The sequence below is a fragment of the Herpailurus yagouaroundi genome, unplaced genomic scaffold (assembly GCF_014898765.1).
Source record: "Herpailurus yagouaroundi ecotype Mexico unplaced genomic scaffold, PumYag 140, whole genome shotgun sequence".
Lineage (NCBI taxonomy): Eukaryota > Metazoa > Chordata > Mammalia > Carnivora > Felidae > Herpailurus > Herpailurus yagouaroundi.
Window position 1 is genome coordinate 76,758,501 of NW_024412395.1, and position 18,548 is coordinate 76,777,048.

General features: G+C 36.8%; 2 protein-coding genes across 2 annotated transcripts in view; one reads left to right on the forward strand and one right to left on the reverse strand.

Annotated features, from left to right (window-relative positions):
* The window catches only part of BOLL (boule RNA binding protein), a 72,039-nt gene that overhangs the window by 7,039 nt on the left and 46,452 nt on the right, over nucleotides 1–18,548 (reverse strand). Inside the window, exons 12-13 of the transcript XR_005790451.1 lie at nucleotides 7,055–7,138; nucleotides 3,986–4,088 (exon numbers count right to left, since the gene is read on the reverse strand). The gene's annotated coding sequence lies outside the window, so the exon portion shown is untranslated. The remainder of the gene's footprint in view (nucleotides 1–3,985; nucleotides 4,089–7,054; nucleotides 7,139–18,548) is intronic.
* On the forward strand, nucleotides 963–3,989 carry MARS2 (methionyl-tRNA synthetase 2, mitochondrial). Its single transcript, XM_040475773.1, has one exon. It carries the CDS (start codon nucleotides 1,015–1,017, stop codon nucleotides 2,794–2,796), a length of 1,782 nt encoding a protein of 593 aa, XP_040331707.1. The 5' UTR covers nucleotides 963–1,014; the 3' UTR covers nucleotides 2,797–3,989.

The following is an 18,548-nucleotide window of genomic DNA, read 5'->3' on the forward strand; positions in this document are numbered from 1 at the left end:
ACAGAGAGAGACAGAGCATGAACGGGGGAGGGGGAGAGAGAGAGGGAGACACAGAATCGGAAACAGGCTCCAGGCTCTGAGCCATCAGCCCAGAGCCTGACACGGGGCTCGAACTCACGGACCGCGAGATCGTGACCTGGCTGAAGTCGGACGCCCAACCGACTGCGCCACGTAGGCGCCCCTCAGCAAGGATTAATATTAATCCAGTTTGGGCTCCAGAAGCATTCACCCAAAAAGAGGTAGAGTTCCACCAGTAAACACAAACTTGGCAAAACACTGCTTTAGAAGTGTTGCTAACTACTTCGAGAAATAAAGTTGAAGGTTGACTCTTCCTTATCAGTGACAACAGCCTGCATTTCACTTCTCTGGATCTCAATAATCTTTGGCACATAAGATATCTACATCCTTGGTTGATTTAAGATTGTGTTTAGAGAAAACATTTCTCTTACTTTGCATGTTCTTACTCTTCCCTCAAGTGCTCTAGGTAATTATTTTTCTTACTTTCTACCTCCCTCTTCCAGATTTATAGTGTCTAGCTGCTAGGTTCTGAGATAAAATTTAGATATTTCAGATCTCTGCATTGAGCAGGGCATATGTAAAGCGCATACTGTTGTGTCCAGCAACGTGCCGGCCACTGACTGGGCTTGAGAAATGCCTGAACATAAAATTCTTGCCTCACAAGCAAGTCAGCCTAGAGAGGAAAAGAGATCCACAAATATAAAATTACAACCCAAAGCAAGGCGCATAGGACGTCAGAGAAAGATTTATCTGCTTTCAGAACCTCTCCTAAACCCAGCTCCTTTAAGCTTTCTCACGCGCTTCCACTTTCACAGCCCCAACGTCCTACGCGGGCGCAAAGAGGAGGCGCGGGCGGGGCGGGAGAGGGCCGGCGTTGCAGACCCCACCTCATTGGCTTTCCGGCCGGCCGGAAGCGGCGGTGCACATCGGCTGCGCATGCGCTCCTCACACGTGCTTCCAGAACGCCCCCTCCGCTGCCGCGGCTAGGCCGGCATCATGGTGCAGATTTCTGCCCTGCGGCTGCTAAGACGGCCAGGGACGAGAGGAGTCTCGCTCCTGGAGTACTCTACCCCCCGCCACTACAGTTCGGCCCCTCTCCGTGCCCGCGACGATGCTCGCGACGCGCGCGCTTTCTTCACGACACCCATTTTCTACGTGAACGCGGCGCCGCACATCGGGCACCTGTACTCGGCGCTACTGGCAGACGCCTTGTGCCGCCACCGTCGCCTCCGAGTTCCCAGCGCCGCCGCCACGCGATTCTCCACTGGTACCGACGAGCATGGCCTGAAGATTCAGCAAGCAGCAGCCGCTGCGGGCCTGGCCCCGACCGAGCTGTGCAACCGAGTCTCTGCCCAGTTCCAGCAGCTTTTTCGGGAGGCTGGCATCTCCTCTACCGACTTCATCCGCACCACCGAAGTCCGGCACCGGATCGCTGTGCAGCATTTCTGGGGATTGCTGAAGGCCCGGGGTCTGCTCTATAAGGGTCTCTATGAAGGTTGGTATTGCGCCTCCGAAGAGTGCTTCCTGCCTGAGGCCAAGGTCACCAGGCAGCCGAGTTCCTCGGGGAATTCGTGTCCTGTGTCTTTAGAGAGTGGGCATCCCGTAGTCTGGACCAAGGAAGAAAACTACATTTTCAGGCTTTCTCAGTTCCGAGAGCCTCTTCAGCAGTGGCTGCGGAGCGACCCTCAGGCAATCACCCCAGAGCCATTTCATCACGCAGTTCTTCAGTGGCTAGAGGAGGAGCTGCCAGACCTGTCAGTCTCTCGAAGGAGCAGCCACTTGCATTGGGGCATTCCTGTGCCCGAGGACGACTCGCAGACCATCTACGTATGGCTGGATGCCTTGGTCAACTACCTTACTGTAATTGGCTACCCAAATGCTGAGTTCAAATCTTGGTGGCCAACCACCTCTCATATCATAGGCAAGGACATTCTTAAATTCCACGCTATCTATTGGCCTGCCCTCCTCTTAGGGGCCGGCATGAGCCCACCACACCGCATCTATGTCCACTCACACTGGACGGTCTGTGGCCAAAAGATGTCCAAAAGCTTGGGCAACGTGGTGGATCCCAGGACTTGCCTTGATCGCTATACTGTGGATGGCTTCCGATACTTTCTTCTTCGGCAGGGCGTCCCCAACTGGGACTGTGATTACTATGATGAAAAGGTGGTTAAGTTGCTAGATTCCGAGCTGGCAGATGCTTTGGGAGGCCTCTTGAACCGGTGTACTGCCAATAGAATAAATCCTTCTGGGACCTATCCGGTTTTCTGCACTACCTGCTTTCCCAGTGAGCCAGGGTTGGTGGGGCCATCAGTTCGTGCACAGGCAGAGGACTATGCTTTGGTGAATGCAGTGGCCACTCTGCCCAAGCAGGTAGCCGACCACTATGATAACTTTCAGATCTATAAAGCTCTGGAGGCAGTGTCCAGCTGTGTCCGGCAAACTAATGGCTTTGTCCAAAGGCATGCACCGTGGAAGTTGAACTGGGAGAGCCCAGTGGATGCCCCCTGGCTGGGTACTGTGCTTCATGTAGCCTTGGAATGTTTGCGAGTCTTTGGAACTTTGCTCCAGCCTGTCACCCCAAGCCTAGCTGATAAGCTGCTATCCAGGTTGGGGGTGTCTGCCACAGAGAGGGGCCTTGGAGAGCTCTGTTTCTTGCCTCGATTCTATGGACATCCATGTCCTTTTGAAGGGAGGAGGCTGGGACCTGAAACTGGGCTCTTGTTTCCAAGACTAGACCAGTCTAGGGCCTGGCTGGTAAAAGCCCATAGGACCTAGAAACTTAGTTTTTAAATTGGCTTGTGGTAAAAAAGCAAATGTGTTATTTTCTTATTTTGCGTTTTTAGGAAAATTATGCTAATGTTTTCTAAAGTGTTGCATCATATGAGCACATAAACAGTGTCACTGTGAGGTTTGTAGCCTTTCAGGTGCCTCCCCTCCTAGTCTTCAGTTCTCTGTGCCCATTAACCACTATCCTTTGTACACCAGTGTCTCTAAGATGTCTCCAGGGTCAAAGATGGGTGAGAGACAACTTTGCTGATACTATTCCTTCTCATTGTGCCTCCTTCCAAACCACAGTTAATGTTATTTGCCCAGACTACCTCTTATGGCTTGTTTTCCATTGGCCTGGCCTCTGCTGGGCAAATTAGTGAAGATTGGGGGTTGGAGGCCCCCTACCTCAGCTTTTACGTAGTAGTCCTACTTTGTTATATATGTTGGGTTTCCTATTAAAAATAAACAGGTTTCTTTATTAAGCCTTTAAAAACCAGTGTCCTAGACAAGATGGTTTTTGCCCACGTTTATATTTTCATTTCTTACAACTATGACTCCCTACCTACTCTGTTAATAGTCTGAATAGTTGTGCTTTGTAACATTACACTTCAACCAGTAGATGGCTCTACAGTTTCACGTATTTGATTACCTAACATTGACAGTTCAGAATATTTAGGATAAATTTGTTTTCTGCTAATTTGGCAGAATTTAAAGAAAAATTTTATTGCTTTTCTTAAAATAAGGGAAGACTGTAACCACTGCTGTTTTACATAAAGCAATAAAAAAAGATCAGAATCCTGTTTTTTCAAACTAAAAAAGGACATTTACTCTATTAAACATTTAGTAAGGTAATAAGTAAATGTATCAAATGCGTTTGGACTATCCGTGATAAATTATAAAGCTCTCGAGTTGGTTATGTTAAAAATTTTAAACTTTAATAACAGGTTTACAGGTATGATTTAAAAAATTTGTAAACAGCTCAAAATGGTTATATTTTCTTTTTATTTCTGAATCATAATTTTGTTACCACATACATAATTTACCTTATGTGATCTCTTTTGGCAAATCAGAATCTATAATACAATATAGACATTGTGGAATAGTTATAAATGTTAATACATATACTTTCAAGTACTTTTTACCGATTATTTCTTTTGCTGTCTTAAGTTATTAAAGTTTAAAAGTCTGTGAGTACCTTATTCAGATCTGTTCTGTTGAATTTGTTGAAGGTGATGGTGAAGGGAGGAAATGATCAATGCTCCAAGAATCTCAAACTGGATTTAGGGATCTCTCCAAGGCTCCATAAGAGAATATCACAGAGAAGATGTTAAGGTATCAATTTATTCAATGACTACAGCACAGTAAGCCAGCGTAATACTTCATAGGTGATTGGATAGCTAGGCCAAAGTTTAAAATGAGAACTTGCCTTGAAATACTCATTCTCAGCATGGTAGCAAGCAGAGAGAGCTCACTATGAAGTCAACTATTGTGCTGGTAGTTCCCCCAGATTTATTCTAGGTGCTACTATTCAGCTCCAGTTTCTGTTTATTAATCAATATGGTGAGAGATTTCTGGTTGCTTGGAAACATTGCTTAGAAAAGAATGCTTGAAGGCATTCTAAAGGTGGAAGGACCATTTCTACAAATGTTCCTTCAGACCCTCCTTTTCATAATGGAATCCTGGGCTTTCCACATGACATAGTCTAGCTATCTTCTGGGATTGGTAGGGCAGATTACTGGGGTGTAGGAGGGGTATAATCTCTCCTAGGGCTGGATAGAGCAGAGTGGTAAAAGAAATGAGATGTGTTTATATGAATGAACAAAAACAGACTTGGAAAACCAGTGGTATGATAACCTCTTCTGTTGAAGTGCCTTGATAGCAATCTTTCTGTTCCTATTATGAAAGGACATTCACTTCCACTTGAATGATCTTTCCTATGGCCTAGTGCTGGTCAATACACTGGATCTTGACTTGCTGGGTGTTAATGGAGTTCCTTTTGTGCAGCTTGTCATTTATAGAGGCACTTAACTGGCTACCAGAATATTTATGGTACCAAAGGGCACAAGAAAATAGAGAATCGAAAGAGGAGAGGGCATAATTAGTACAGATACATAATTAATACAGGATACTCTGAAGAAGTGGGGATCTAAGTTACTCTGTGGTAATATGGAAGATGAACCAGTTGGATTCTCTGTCAGGGGCAAGGTATGTAAAACAAGTATCCTTTGGGTACTTAGTTGATGTGTTCAATTTGATCCAACAGTTTAGGAATGGCAAGTGGAGGAAAGGTGAAACTTAAAACTGAAGAGAGGGCATCTTATGCACCCTTTGACAGAACAGAGGTTTCTCCAAAACTACTACCTTGAGGCTCCTAAATATTCATTTTGGGGTTCTTGGGGGCATAGTTGCAGAAGGGGATAGACCAGGTGTTCACAACGTATCATGTTAAAGTAATAACGTAGCTGTCAACTTAGCAGGCTACAGTCCTATCAATGAAGTCATGCAAGAAGTTGTGGTCAATGTATATGTTAGGTGTATCACTGTATATTGGAGAGCCATTCTACAAGTGAACTTAGAGCTTAGGCACCTCAGAAGTCATAAGACCTGTGGCTATATATGGAGATCAAGAATAGGCAGGAAGAACAAATAGATACCATCTCTGATTTCATTGATATCTCAAAGTTATTCTGGAAGTAGGCCTCATTATTTTTCTTAACGACCTATAAGACCCCTATAGGGGCTGAGAAGAGCCGGATAAGTTGAATATTAAGTTGATGCCAAAGTACTCATGAAGGCCTAGGCTGGAACATGGACACAGGTCTTTTTTTGCACAGTTGGACCTGTGGTTGGGGCATAGCTCTTTATTTTTAATTTTTAAGTAAGTTCTACAACCAATGTGGGGTTTGAACTTAAAAGCCCAAGGTCAAGAGTTGCATGCTTTGACTAAGCCAGCCAGGCACTCCAGGAAATAGCTCTTTAGATAGGGGAAGTTCCAAAACTGAAGTAAAGCCAGTAGTTGGTTAGGTTGGGTGGGCCTCCATCTAGGATGCCTTATGATCATGATGTAGCTTGAGTAGCAAGTGGCAGTATGAAGCATTTAGCAGATTACTCCTTGGGCATTATGTAGGGCTGGTTTCTTAGATCTCTGACTGCCCCACCCCTGGTAAGTATGTAGTTGCATTGTTGGCCTACATTAGTGTAACCCGGAGTTATGGGGGAGGCCATGCCTCTTGACTGAGACTTGGTTCATAAAGCTGCTATATGATGATCTAAAATAGTCTCCTGGAGGCAATTCCCCACTATCCATAGTTCTACCAAATATAGAACAACTGTTCTGGTGGGTGAGATCAAGGTTGCTGTAAACGTTGGTGGGTCCTTGCCCTCATCTTTTGCCTGAGTGAATAACATCAGTGGATCTAAAAGGGTGTGGATGTATTGACAGCCATAAGTCTATTTTTGCAGCAAAGGTTTACGAGTTCTGAGAGCTTGGAGGGAGCTCCAGCATAGATTTGGGTAACCAAGAGCACAGGTTAGGGGGATCAGTCTTAGAAGAAAGGCTTTGAGTCCCTTGCGAAATGAAACCAGTATGAAATATGTCATTTCAGCACAACTCAGATGGTCCTGACCCTTCCTCTTACAGGAAGGAGCTTTAGATAGCATTGGTCATCTTTTATCAATAGGAGCACACCAAATTTGGGGGTTAATATTGCTGGAAGGGCCAAACAGTAACAACCAAGCTAATTTAGATTAATTAATGGGGATTTTAACCTTCTTAGAGAATGTCTTATTCTTTTTTTGAGACTGAGGATAAGAGAAGCTCAGCCTAAGCTACTTTCCTCTATCACCAAGAACTACTTTGAGCTGAGGGGAAGGGACTAACCAGTTTAAAGGGGAAATTGCTGCTTTCTCTTAGTTTTTTGGTAGTCCTGGGTTTCCTAGTATAGATCCTCTGAATTATGGGAACCATCTAACAGGGAATAGTTGACCATATTTAAAATACCCTGCTTAAGATTATATCATATTAATCAGTTTCTACTTATATTTTCATGACAAGGGAAGGGAATTGGGAAGAGCTACACACCAGGAGGATCTTCCTATGGCATTGACAACTAGAAATAATATACTTTCTACTGCATCTTTTCATGAATAGCTATTGGGAGTTTTAGCCATACTTGGATCTTCAAAGTAAGGTAAGGCTAAGTACGGAAGTTCCATCCTTGGCTGTTAACTAAATATCATTTGGTTTATGGCACAGACTACTCACCATAGATTTTAAAGTCCACAGCTCCTCACTTAAGAACTGGAAGGTATGAGATGTCAGGATGTTTCAGGAAACCAAGTGTGCCATCTGCAAGAAGAAAATTATAGCTCCAAGGAGAGATGAGCCCTGCCTTCAAGTCATGAAGAATATTTTGGATGAAACATCTGCAGAGGCCTGGAAGACTCACTGGGAATGGATGATACCACCTTTCTTAGTGTATGGTATGGGAAAAATGGTTCTATCCTCCCTATACTACCATTCCTAACGTCATTCATGCCTTGTGCATGTACCCCTCATTAGTTGATAGTCACTGGTTTGTGCGATTTAACATGAAGATGTACTTTCAAAAAGTAGTTTATGACTGATTTATAGATTAGAATTTCTGTTTTCTTAATACATTCAATAAAAATATGACCGACTGCACATTTTTTCTCAAAATATTTTTAAAAATGTAGTAACTTTTATATTGGAAAACATTAAGATAGTTTCAGTAATTTGGCTTTCCTTAAACTAGTCTAGAAGAGTCTGCTGGTTAAAAAGCTATAAATATTAAAAATATAAAGTTAATAAGGATGTTACACATTTTAGGTTAAATCAGTACAATAATACAAATACAATGTATTTCTTTCAAACCACATGAAAAGACATGTTAAAGAAAATTCAATCCAAAAGAAGACAGGAAGGAGAAAAAGGGGCAAAGAAAAATGAAAAATATGGTAAAAGAAAACCCATAATAAGACAGTAGAAATGATTATAATTACAAATATCTCAGAATTGTAATGAACATCAAAGGATAAACCTTCTGTCAAAAGACAGCCATGTTCATTCTTTAAAAAAATTTTCTTTTCAATGTTTATTTATTTTTGAGAGACAGAGCGTGAGTAGGGAAGGGGCAGAGAGGGAGACACAGAATTCAAAGCAGGCTCCAGGCTCTGAGCTGTCAGCACAGAGCCCGATGTGGGGCTCGAACCCACAAACTGTGAGATCATGACCTGGGCCGAAGTCGGATACCCAACTGACTGAGCCACCCAGGTGCCCCAGCAATGTTCATTCTTAATAAAAAGTTAGCTATGTGTAGTTAAAAGGCATATACTTACAAGAGAAAATGAGACATGAAGAAATACTGGGCATATAAATAAACCAAAAGAAAGCTGGTATTGTATTATTAATAGTAGGCAGTCTATATTGAGAGGGGAAACCATTACTGAATATAAAGTGAGGCTTAATATAAAAGGAATAATGCAGCAGCAAGTTATAACAATTAGGAAATTGTATGATCTAACAACATTCTCAAAATATAAAAGGATAAAATTAACAAGAAATGTTCAAGTCTGCAAAAAAACGAAATTGCCATTCATGAGTTCAAAGAAACTAGGCAATGAGAAAGTAAAAACTTACACTACACATCAGCACTTCAGTCTTTAATGCTCACTACCACATGTATCATTGCTAAGTGTAGAAAAATAAAAATTTTATAGCAGGTAAGGTTTTGTGACTCTAAAACCTTGACTTTTTCCATATATGCCTCTGTGAAAATGATGACTTGCTTTTTGAATAGATATGTCACCAAATATACCTGTTCAGGAAGTCCTCTCTTTGGATTATTAAAAGGGGAGAATCCCATGGCTATAATTTTGCCAAAATTTTTCATTGTTAGTTCGGTAATAAGCAAAAGTGAAAGGAGAGAACCAATAGTTCTGTGTTCCTTAATTATGTTCTCTCATTTACTTTTCTCATCAACTCTGAGGTATTTTTGTTTCTCTGTTTAGCTGATGAGAAGTTGAGGCAGAGAGAGATTAAGTAACTTGGCCAAAGTTATAGTTTGTAAAACAGAAGAGCCTAGACTCAGATTTATCTTGATGCCAGAGCCTCAGCACCAACACCACAATCAGTCACTGAGTATATACTGAGGGCAGTGTATTGTGAGGAAGAGGAAGTAGTATAATCAGAACCGAAGATTTGAAGATGAAAAGTCTAAAAAAGACCCCTTAATTGAAATACAGCAATGAGTGTTTCAAGGTGGGGGATTATTCTTGATAACTAGATTATGAAATAGATGAGTGCCAAAATAGAAACTTAGAAAAACTAACTTACCTTTATCATGAAATATTTCTCTCTTGCTTTCAATAGTTCCCTTTATATCCTAAGCCTGCTTATGTGTGCTGGTATAAATTTGTTAAAAATTTTAATAACTCTATAGTCTGTATTTTTTTTCCTTAAGATTATTTTGTTTCTCATTTTCAGAACAGTGTTCCAAATTCTTGAATCCAGTAGTTCTCCTCTAAATGAAAGTATGCTGTCATAAATTTATGAATCTAAGTATTTTGAAATAACATTTTACAAATACTTTAGATAATACATTTATCTCTAAACATGAAAACATATCAATATTCAAAAGTTTTATTTGACTTGACTATTATAGTAACAAAGCCAGAGAATTTTATTCAAGCTCACAAACACTGAAACTTTTTCATTTCATACATACAGTTTTAATATAAATGAACTTATGAAAAGACTCATCTATTTACTAACAATTTAAGTTCTATAAATTTACTGAACATTTATTACTGTATTCTTATGACATCTTTCCTAACAAGCCTGCAGAAATCAGGTTAACTGACTCCACAGTTATTACCAAAGCAAATCCCACTCTAACTAAAATGCTACATATTGAATAATTCCTGGTAAATTATCTCATACATGACAGTCAAGACATGTTCTAACTTCCCCTAATTAGAGATTTTGTTATGAACTGCACAAAATGTCATATTTTACATTTTTAATGAAATGTACCTATTATGTTGGACATGGGCTACACCTTGAAGTGTGATGAAACCCATGTTTATATAGGTCTTTAAGCTATCATCTAAATTGTATTTTTAAAAACGTATAAAAAAGTATTAAGGGCCTTGCTAACTTGGAAGCCATGAACACCTACATCTCTGTTCTATGTTTTAAATAATTTCTTCAAACTATGTTTAAATTCAAGTTACAAAGTCCCAAGATAGCAAGGCATGATGGGTACTTCAGTATTTTTTGCATGGTAGCTTATGACTTATTAACATAATCAGACTGGTACATTATAAAAAATATCCTATATAGCATTTTTCAGATTATCCTTAAAAATCACTTACTAAAGCAATTTATAAAGGCTTCCATAAGGCAAAGAATCTTCAATCCTGGTAAAATGAATTTATTGCATTAACTTTTATATTTAAGTTTCTGTAAAACTTACTTTATGGGAACTCCCTACATTTTTAAAAAGCAAACCTTTTATTCCTGAGTTCAGTTTCATTTATTAATTCATTACTGGAATGTAATTAAATAAGTAACGATGTGTAAAAAGCTTATTTTGGTATTATAGAAGAAAACCGTAAGTACTAAAATGAATTACTGAAACTATGTATGGTTCATTGTGTGAACATTGATGGTTGGATTTTTACACCATTTTAAAATATGGAAGGAGTATTTTTTGCTGAATATAAAGGAAAAATTTTAACGTTCATTATGACACTGTCTGACCTAGAATTAAAAAGTAATCTGACAATTAATAATCCTCAATTAATAATCCTCAAACTAGAAAGATTTTTTTTTAATTTTAATGTTGCCCACATAAAAATCAGCCTTTATTACATAAAAATAAGGTAATTAATTTGAAACAAATTTTAAATAAAACATTTTGGATGTAGCTGATACCATAAAATTAGTTTTCTAGCCTAAGGAGAATATATAGGACTTCTTCTTTTTCCATAATTTATGGAGACCATCTAAAAGTACAGCTATCCATTCAGGGGCACAAAAACCAATATAAATATATAACTGTGTGTAGCCAAGTATAAAAAAATTAGTAAATCAACCTGATCTTAGAAAAGCCAAGGAAAAATAGTGACACTTACTGTTTAACATCTAGAGTAGTGAGAAGGGGACTAGCCAAAGTCAACCAAGTTATCAAAACCCATCATTGGTAAGTCTGTAGAGGTAGATGTTTTAAATATTCAACATGTGAAGGTAGGTTAGGTTTGAGCTCAAGAGTTTTAAACAAGTCATTCTCTAAAGATAGACACATAGTTAGGGCACGGGCATAAAAATCTAACTGGTAAACATAGGATTGTTGCTTAATTCATTTTCATTTTTCCTTTGGCATAGACATTAGGATATTCTATGTGTTCTTTTAACTGAAAGCTATTCTCACAAACAGTTGGATATAGCCTGAATAAAATAATCCTAAGGTTAACGTAGAGTCAGCATTTGAATAATGCAGGAGGAATTTACTTGTATTAGTATCTTTTAAAAATAATTTGTATTGTAGGTCAGCTACTAATAGGGATTTTAGAAGGTTTCTTTTATTTGTGAAAAATATGTTCTGTAAGTGGATATTGTATAGATTTCTTTGCTTTGGTATCAGGTTAAAAAAAGTCCTAAATGGGATTAGCTAGAAACACATTGAGAATATTAAAATCATCTCAAATTGTTGATGTGTACTTTAAAATTTTTATCCTTTAGGTGTTTTCTCCAAAACACGTAAAGGAAAAAAAATCCACGTTTTCGGCAATACTTTATGTTAATTAGCATTTCCTTTCTTTGTTATCATTGGTCATTTCAGAATTATATGAGGCTAAGGAAGAGGGTTTAGTTTCCATACCTTTGTCCATTTTTATATCCTGACTTGCAGGAAAAAGGATCTTGATAGTTAAGAGCTAAAATTTATCTCTTATATGGTATTAAATCTGTTTATGCTATTATTGCTATCTTACATTCTCTATAAAATAAGAGCCAAATATCACAACCTAAGCAAAACAGAATTTTTTTGGGGGGGGTACATTAATGATTTTTGTACCATCTCCATTTTTCTGTAATTTATATCTGGAGAGAAAAATAAAGTAATACAATCTTTATAGAATTGAATGAATGCACTGTGAAAGTACATCAGTACATTTTGGTAAAGAGCACAATACCTAAAATAAATTAACTAAGGAAAAACACTTCAAACAGAAATTTGTTTTTGAAGGAAAATGCGATTACCCTTGGACTCTTGAAATTTACAAAAGTCTTAGAACAAAAATGCCTTGGTATATACTGAATTAGCCTGAATAACAAATATAGGATTAAAATGAAAATGCCAGACAAGTGGAATATTAAATAGAATGTGTCATGTTATTTTTGACGAGGGCTCTATTTGTAGAATACTGGATCTTAACATATAGCATGTTACTTTCAGAATAAAGGTAGCAAAACAAAAGTATTACCAATAGGTGGAGTGGCCTTAGTATGTGCCAGAGTAATTAATATATAACTATATTATTACATTTTATTCCTCCACCTGAATATTTTAGCCCAGAAACATTTTGGCAATATACACAAAAAGTAGATACATTAATGGATAGTTCATTATCCTTTATGAGGCAGGATAAAAAAAATTGATATAATTGGATTATCATCTACCTAACATTATAAGAAGGTTTTCATATACAATTCCTACTCTTTTCCGACAGAAGTACAAACTAGCTTTAGTTTTTGGAGAAGATGTGAAATTAAAATAGTGAAAAAAATAAGACTCTTATTCTAATATTGTACAATCAAATTTCAATAAATGCTAGAATAAACTTACATGTAGTTAATTTAAATGTTGCTTATTTATATGATTTTTAATTGTTTTATTATTAGTCTAGCCTTGTATATAAGGAATATAATGTTCTTAGAGAAGAAAGTTGGGATATACATTAAATAGGCAGCATTTTGGGGCGCCTGGGTGGCGCAGTCGGTTAAGCGTCCGACTTCAGCCAGGTCACAATCTCGCGGTCCGTGAGTTCGAGCCCCGCGTCAGGCTCTGGGCTGATGGCTCAGAGCCTGGAGCCTGTTTACGTTTCTGTGTCTCCCTCTCTCTCTGCCCCTCCCCCGTTCATGCTCTGTCTCTCTCTGTCCCAAAAATAAATAAACGTTGAAAAAAAAAATTAAAAAAAAAATAGGCAGCATTTAAAGAAGAGTTGGCCATTTTTTAATTTTAAGAAGGTCTACCTATTGTTGCATTTTTTAATTTTAAAAAACTTTGAATTCTGTAAGAGCAGATAGTCATAATATCTTTGTATTTAAAAGGTGAAATATAATGTTATGGGTGAGTTTTATTCAAAGTTAATGCTTTGAAAGGCTAGAAACATCACAAACTAAGACCTGAATGAAAGATAAAAAGGAATAATGACAGTGTTACAGTATTAAAGGAAGAAATATGTACTGAATCTGGGATGATATATGCAGTGAATGCTTATACTTGCTAAGATGCTGTAAGAACCCTTATACTTTTGGTATGGATGACAAAAGAGGGCCAGAAATATATAGAGAGATACATTTAAGTATATTTAAGAATAGTGTCTACTCTGGTCATAGTAACTGGTATAAAATAAGTGGTCATAATAGGACAGGTTTCCAGATATTATATATATAAATTATCTTTACATGTATTAATATCTGTCAAAATTCCTAATGTAAATCTAGAGTTTGAAATGTTTTATAAAAAATATTTAATGTCAGTAAAATATACGCTAACCAATATATAGAAAATATAAGCTAAAATCTTCTACACACATTATCTCTCTAGCAAGAGAGTGTTTTGTTTTTTTTTTTTAATTTACCATATTACAACAAATGGCCTGTTGCTATTGTATATTCTGTATATGGCATGGCTATGTCTACAGGTATGAAACATCTAGAACAAATCTGAAAAATCCAAACATCAAAGGTGTTTTTAAGTGCTTAGACATTATCATGTTGATAATATAGCCAGATATGACCAGTTTTCAAACTTTACCAAGGTATTTGTTGTTTTATAGATACAGCATTTGTTCTATTTACTAGAATTATAAGTCTATCTTACTTAAGTGTGTGTAAATTCATAAGGGAAACCATAGTTTTCTCCTGCATCTCCAATATTTTGGCTACTAGGATTTCTTTAATGCCCTTAAAAAAGCAAAAGCATTTAATGTTAGGCATATCCAAACCCCTCACATTTGTTGTCAGACCACACATAGGGCTAATTGTTTTCTATTATGGGATAAAATAGTTATCCAAGACTCTACTTAACAGAATCAATTAAGGTGGAGTAAGAATTGAATGCTCTGAAATCTTTCCTAGGATGAAAGTGTGGTGTTCGAGAATATCAAGGTTTCAAACCTACAGATGAAGGTTGAGAAAAGCTTCTTCTCACAGAATGTAACCTTGGTTCCTATTAAGAGATTTAAAGAAAACTAGGGTTTTAATGCATTTTAAATGGCTCTTGTAAGTAAGGGAAAGATTTAAAAAATAATACTAACTGGGCCTGGATTCTGAGGAGAGGTGTGCTTTAGGAAATTCACACTATTAAGAGTATGTAGGCTACCTTAAAACCTATTGCTGGACAAGGAGGAAACCCAGGGTAATAACAAAGACTCACTACAAAGGATCTGAGAATGGCCATATCTAATGGTATTTTCTCAATTATTAGGTTATATTCTTTTGTGTCATTCCTGAACCTTGCTAAAGATATGTTTAAAAGAAAGATTTATGTACTCAGTGATATATAAAATTAGAGTCAGAAAGGCACTTAAGCCTATGGTTAAGAAAGCCACTATCCAGAGAAAATCAAAGAATTATTAATAAACTTTCATATTAATAGAGTAACATTTTATTCTGTTAAGTAAAATATCCAATGAATGGACTCTGTGTTCCAACAAATGATTTTTATTTGATCCACTGCTGAATATAATGATTTTTAGAAGATACTGCTTTGCTCAAGATGGTTGAGAATAGGAAGATTTCAGCTAAGGTGTTTTTATAATGAGTAAATGCCTACTTCAGAGTGTCAGTGTTTAGCCAAATCCTTTTGCCTAAAAAATCTCATCTTTTGTTCTGTCCTCTTCAGATTATCTGAGTTTGAATGTTGTGATTCAAGAAGAATGCATGCATCAAGCCTGAGTTTATCTAATAAAGCTGATTAAAACTTTGGAAGTAGCATGAAGGCTAATCAGTTGCCCAGCCTGAAACTGACAACAGAAAGTTAATGCCAAGTTTTGAAGTTGTTCTTCTAAATACTTAAATAGCAGCTTCTATGTAGTTAAGGGAAATGAACTGAAGCTTCTTCTTCTGAAAGATCTTCTTCTGAAGATAAAGGGCAAAACTTCTCTAAAGAGGCACTGTTGATTATATATTGTGTTTTCCCTAATTTGGGCACAGATGCCACTCTACTGACCTAGCAAGACTCTGAGCATGTCTACTAACAATGTAACAACTGCCAATGCTAGAATAGGTTAATTATTAGGAGTAAGTCATAAAAACAATGAATAATTTTACAGCGTATCAAACCTAGGTGCTTCTAGGGTTAAAAATGTTTTTAAAATGTGGGGTTACTGAGAGAGTTTATTCGTATCACTTTAGGATACTTTGTGAAGGTACAAAATAGTCTTCTAACCAGAAAAGAACCATTTATAAAGTATTATAAAATATGTTATCAAAATCAGTGTTTGAAAAAATTCCCTGTAATGACATCAGGCTGTATTTAACTTTAGGCACTGTTACAATTTTTGAGCTAAGTTGACTTTAGTAGGCAATTATGATTATGATCCATTTATCTTAGAAACACACACATTTTATCAGTATAAAGAGTGGCATAAGTTTGGCCCCTTGGATTAGGATGTAAAAAAAGAAAACTTGAATAGCCTTTTCTCAAAATAGCAAATAATACATGTAGGGTCTATACAAACACTGATAAATGCCTACACTGCAGTTATTAGCAAGAAAATGGGAAGGCAGAAGCAAAGCAACCAAAGGTTCATTTGTTTTTGTTGGTGGACTTTATGCTTCCAAAAACATGTGGAAATGTGTCACATTCCCAAAATAAAAAGAGTAGGTGGCTCCACTTACAGGTATCTTTTGCTTATCAGAGGGATTAAAGTTTTCAGGGATAACTTAAAAGGCCTTTCTTCTTACCTTGTGTTCCTTCTTATATTTCTCCGAATGCTGAATTACACAGCACATTTGAAGAAAATTTTTGATTAACATCTAAAAATTAAATTCTATGGCAATTCTGTTTCTCCCTTTTATTAGGAAACTTCATACTTCAGTTACTTGATAAAAGCATGATTAAACAGTTTCGTGTTTATCAGAATTTGTTTACTTTAGAATTGAAATATTTTCTGATTCTGAGTCTGAGATGCTTAAGGGAGTAGAATAGACATTTTGTGTCTAAGATTTAATTTGTGTAAGATTTAATTTTAGTGATTCAATGAAAGATGGTCCATAACTCTTAGAAGGGGCAAAAATTATTTCTGAAAAGTGTTCTCTAAGGATCTTCCCCTCTTAGTTCCCATACTCCCCAGAAATCACTTGCTTCCTTACTGGTGTAATTTATTAGTAATCAAAACTCTGGGTTCTACCACTTAATAGTAATGTCATTTTGGGCAATTCTCTTACTCTTTCAAAGCCTTACTTCTCTTATAAAAAAGTTGTCGATTATTTCTCAAATATATTGAGTGGACAAAATAAGATAATATATGTATTGTGCTTATAAATTATAAAGTGCTATAAAAATAAGTGCTATTCTTGCCTTGGAAGAATACAGTAAGCACAAATGTGATATACTAAGCATGATTTTATAGCAAATTATCAACAGAGTTAATACAGTTTTTATAAGGAATATTATCATGGACTTTAAATAATCTTCAATGACTAAACCAAAGATTTTCTTGAGAATTACCTCATTATTCTATACCAAATTTAGTTTCAAGTTACCAATATTTTAAGACTAATATCTTAAGAATATTCCATAGTTTTGGGGCGCCTGGGTGGCTCAGTCGGTTAAGCGTCCGACTTCGGCTCAGGTCACGATCTCACGGTCCGTGAGTTTGAGCCCCGCGTCGGGCTCTGTGCGGACAGCTCCGAGCCTGGAGCCCGTTTCGGATTCTGTGTCTCCCTCTCTCTCTCTGACCCTGCCCCGTTCATCCTCTCTCTCTCTCTCTCTGTCTCAAAAGTGAATAAATGTTAAAAAAAATAATTAAGAATATTCCATAGTTTTATTAGATGTTATAGTTTTCAAGTTGATATGATTCTGTGGTTTCGTGTTTATAACTTGAGACAGGGGCTTATCCTTGAACATATTCATTGAACTTATTTATATAGTTGTATCAACGGCTAAACCAGATATCATAAAGCTTCAAGGGCTAAAGTAATAGAGTAATTCAGGCCTATCCCTTATGGCTTAATCCCTTTCAGACTATACTTTTTTGATCTCAGTGTAATGTTACATTCATTTTATAATATTTTAATAGGGTTAACAACATTCCAATTTCCCTGGGACAGTCTAGTTTATGCATACTGTATTATTAGAATTTTGGTTTTGAAAAATAGTCTTTGAATAGAATGGTTTATGGGTCTGTTAATATGATAAACTTGTTGGTTAGTAAGTATATTTCAAAAATTAGATCATTTTAATTATTTTTAGTGCCCCTTTTCACTCTTAAGTGTACTGATTTAATTATGAATATATCATTTCCACATATAAGAAGAACTTGGAGCCCCTAGCAAAGTCAAGAACTTTCTGACTCCTATAAGGAACAGAAGTGAAGCAGAACTTAGTATGATTGGTAAACATCAGAGGGCCTTGTCCACAGTGAAACAGGCTTGATTTCTGTAAATATAATCAAATCAAGTCAGTCTGCTGATTATCAATGAAGTTGGGAGTGCAATTTCAAAGGAAATAAGTGCTGGAGAATAAGGACTCCTCTAATTCTGAATCCATATAATTGTATTTCAGAGAAGGTTAAGCTAATATTCATATTGGAACTTGGCAAATCTCTGAGTATGTAATTATTTCTGAGAAAAAAAAATGTAGTACATTCTTACACATGACTCTATTCAGATAGACCCTAATTACAACTTTGTCTTATTAAAATATAATGAACTGTACATTATTAATGATAGAGACAAGATTCTTTTGAACTGCATGACTTGAGATTAAATCATGTCAGTGAAAACTATTGTTAGCTACCTTTCTTACATAGAGTATGAAGATGTTTGGTTTGAAGGATGTTTAATAAAGAAAGAGCAAGTGGATGATTTCATATGAAGAAACGACCATTAGAATGCATTTTGGGTTATTTCCCCAAATAATTTATCATTTAGAAGAAAATAGGAAAGCTAAATTCTTGTATTGGGTATACAGCATTTATGAAAAGGTGACAGTGATTTAGAAAGAATTTTCAAGAAGCAAGTGGATGATTAAGATGAGTTGTATAGTGTTAGGTTTATATCCGAAATCAGAGAATCTTTAAAATAAATTTTTAACTTCAAAAATACAAATCTGCTGAAGTTGAACACAGAATGTTTATCTTTCATTATTATTTAGGGTTGCACCTATAAAATCCTTTGAGGAAACAGGATAGCCTTTTTGAAATCAAGAATAAGATATAGAGAGATGTACAAAAAGATGTGTGTTAAGTAGCATTCTCTATAGTTGCATCTGATCTTTAGGAAT

What these genes read in the sequence shown, in the direction of transcription:
- MARS2 (XM_040475773.1), top strand. Translation starts at nt 1,015, where the DNA reads ATGGTGCAGATTTCTGCCCTGCGGCTGCTAAGACGGCCAGGGACGAGA.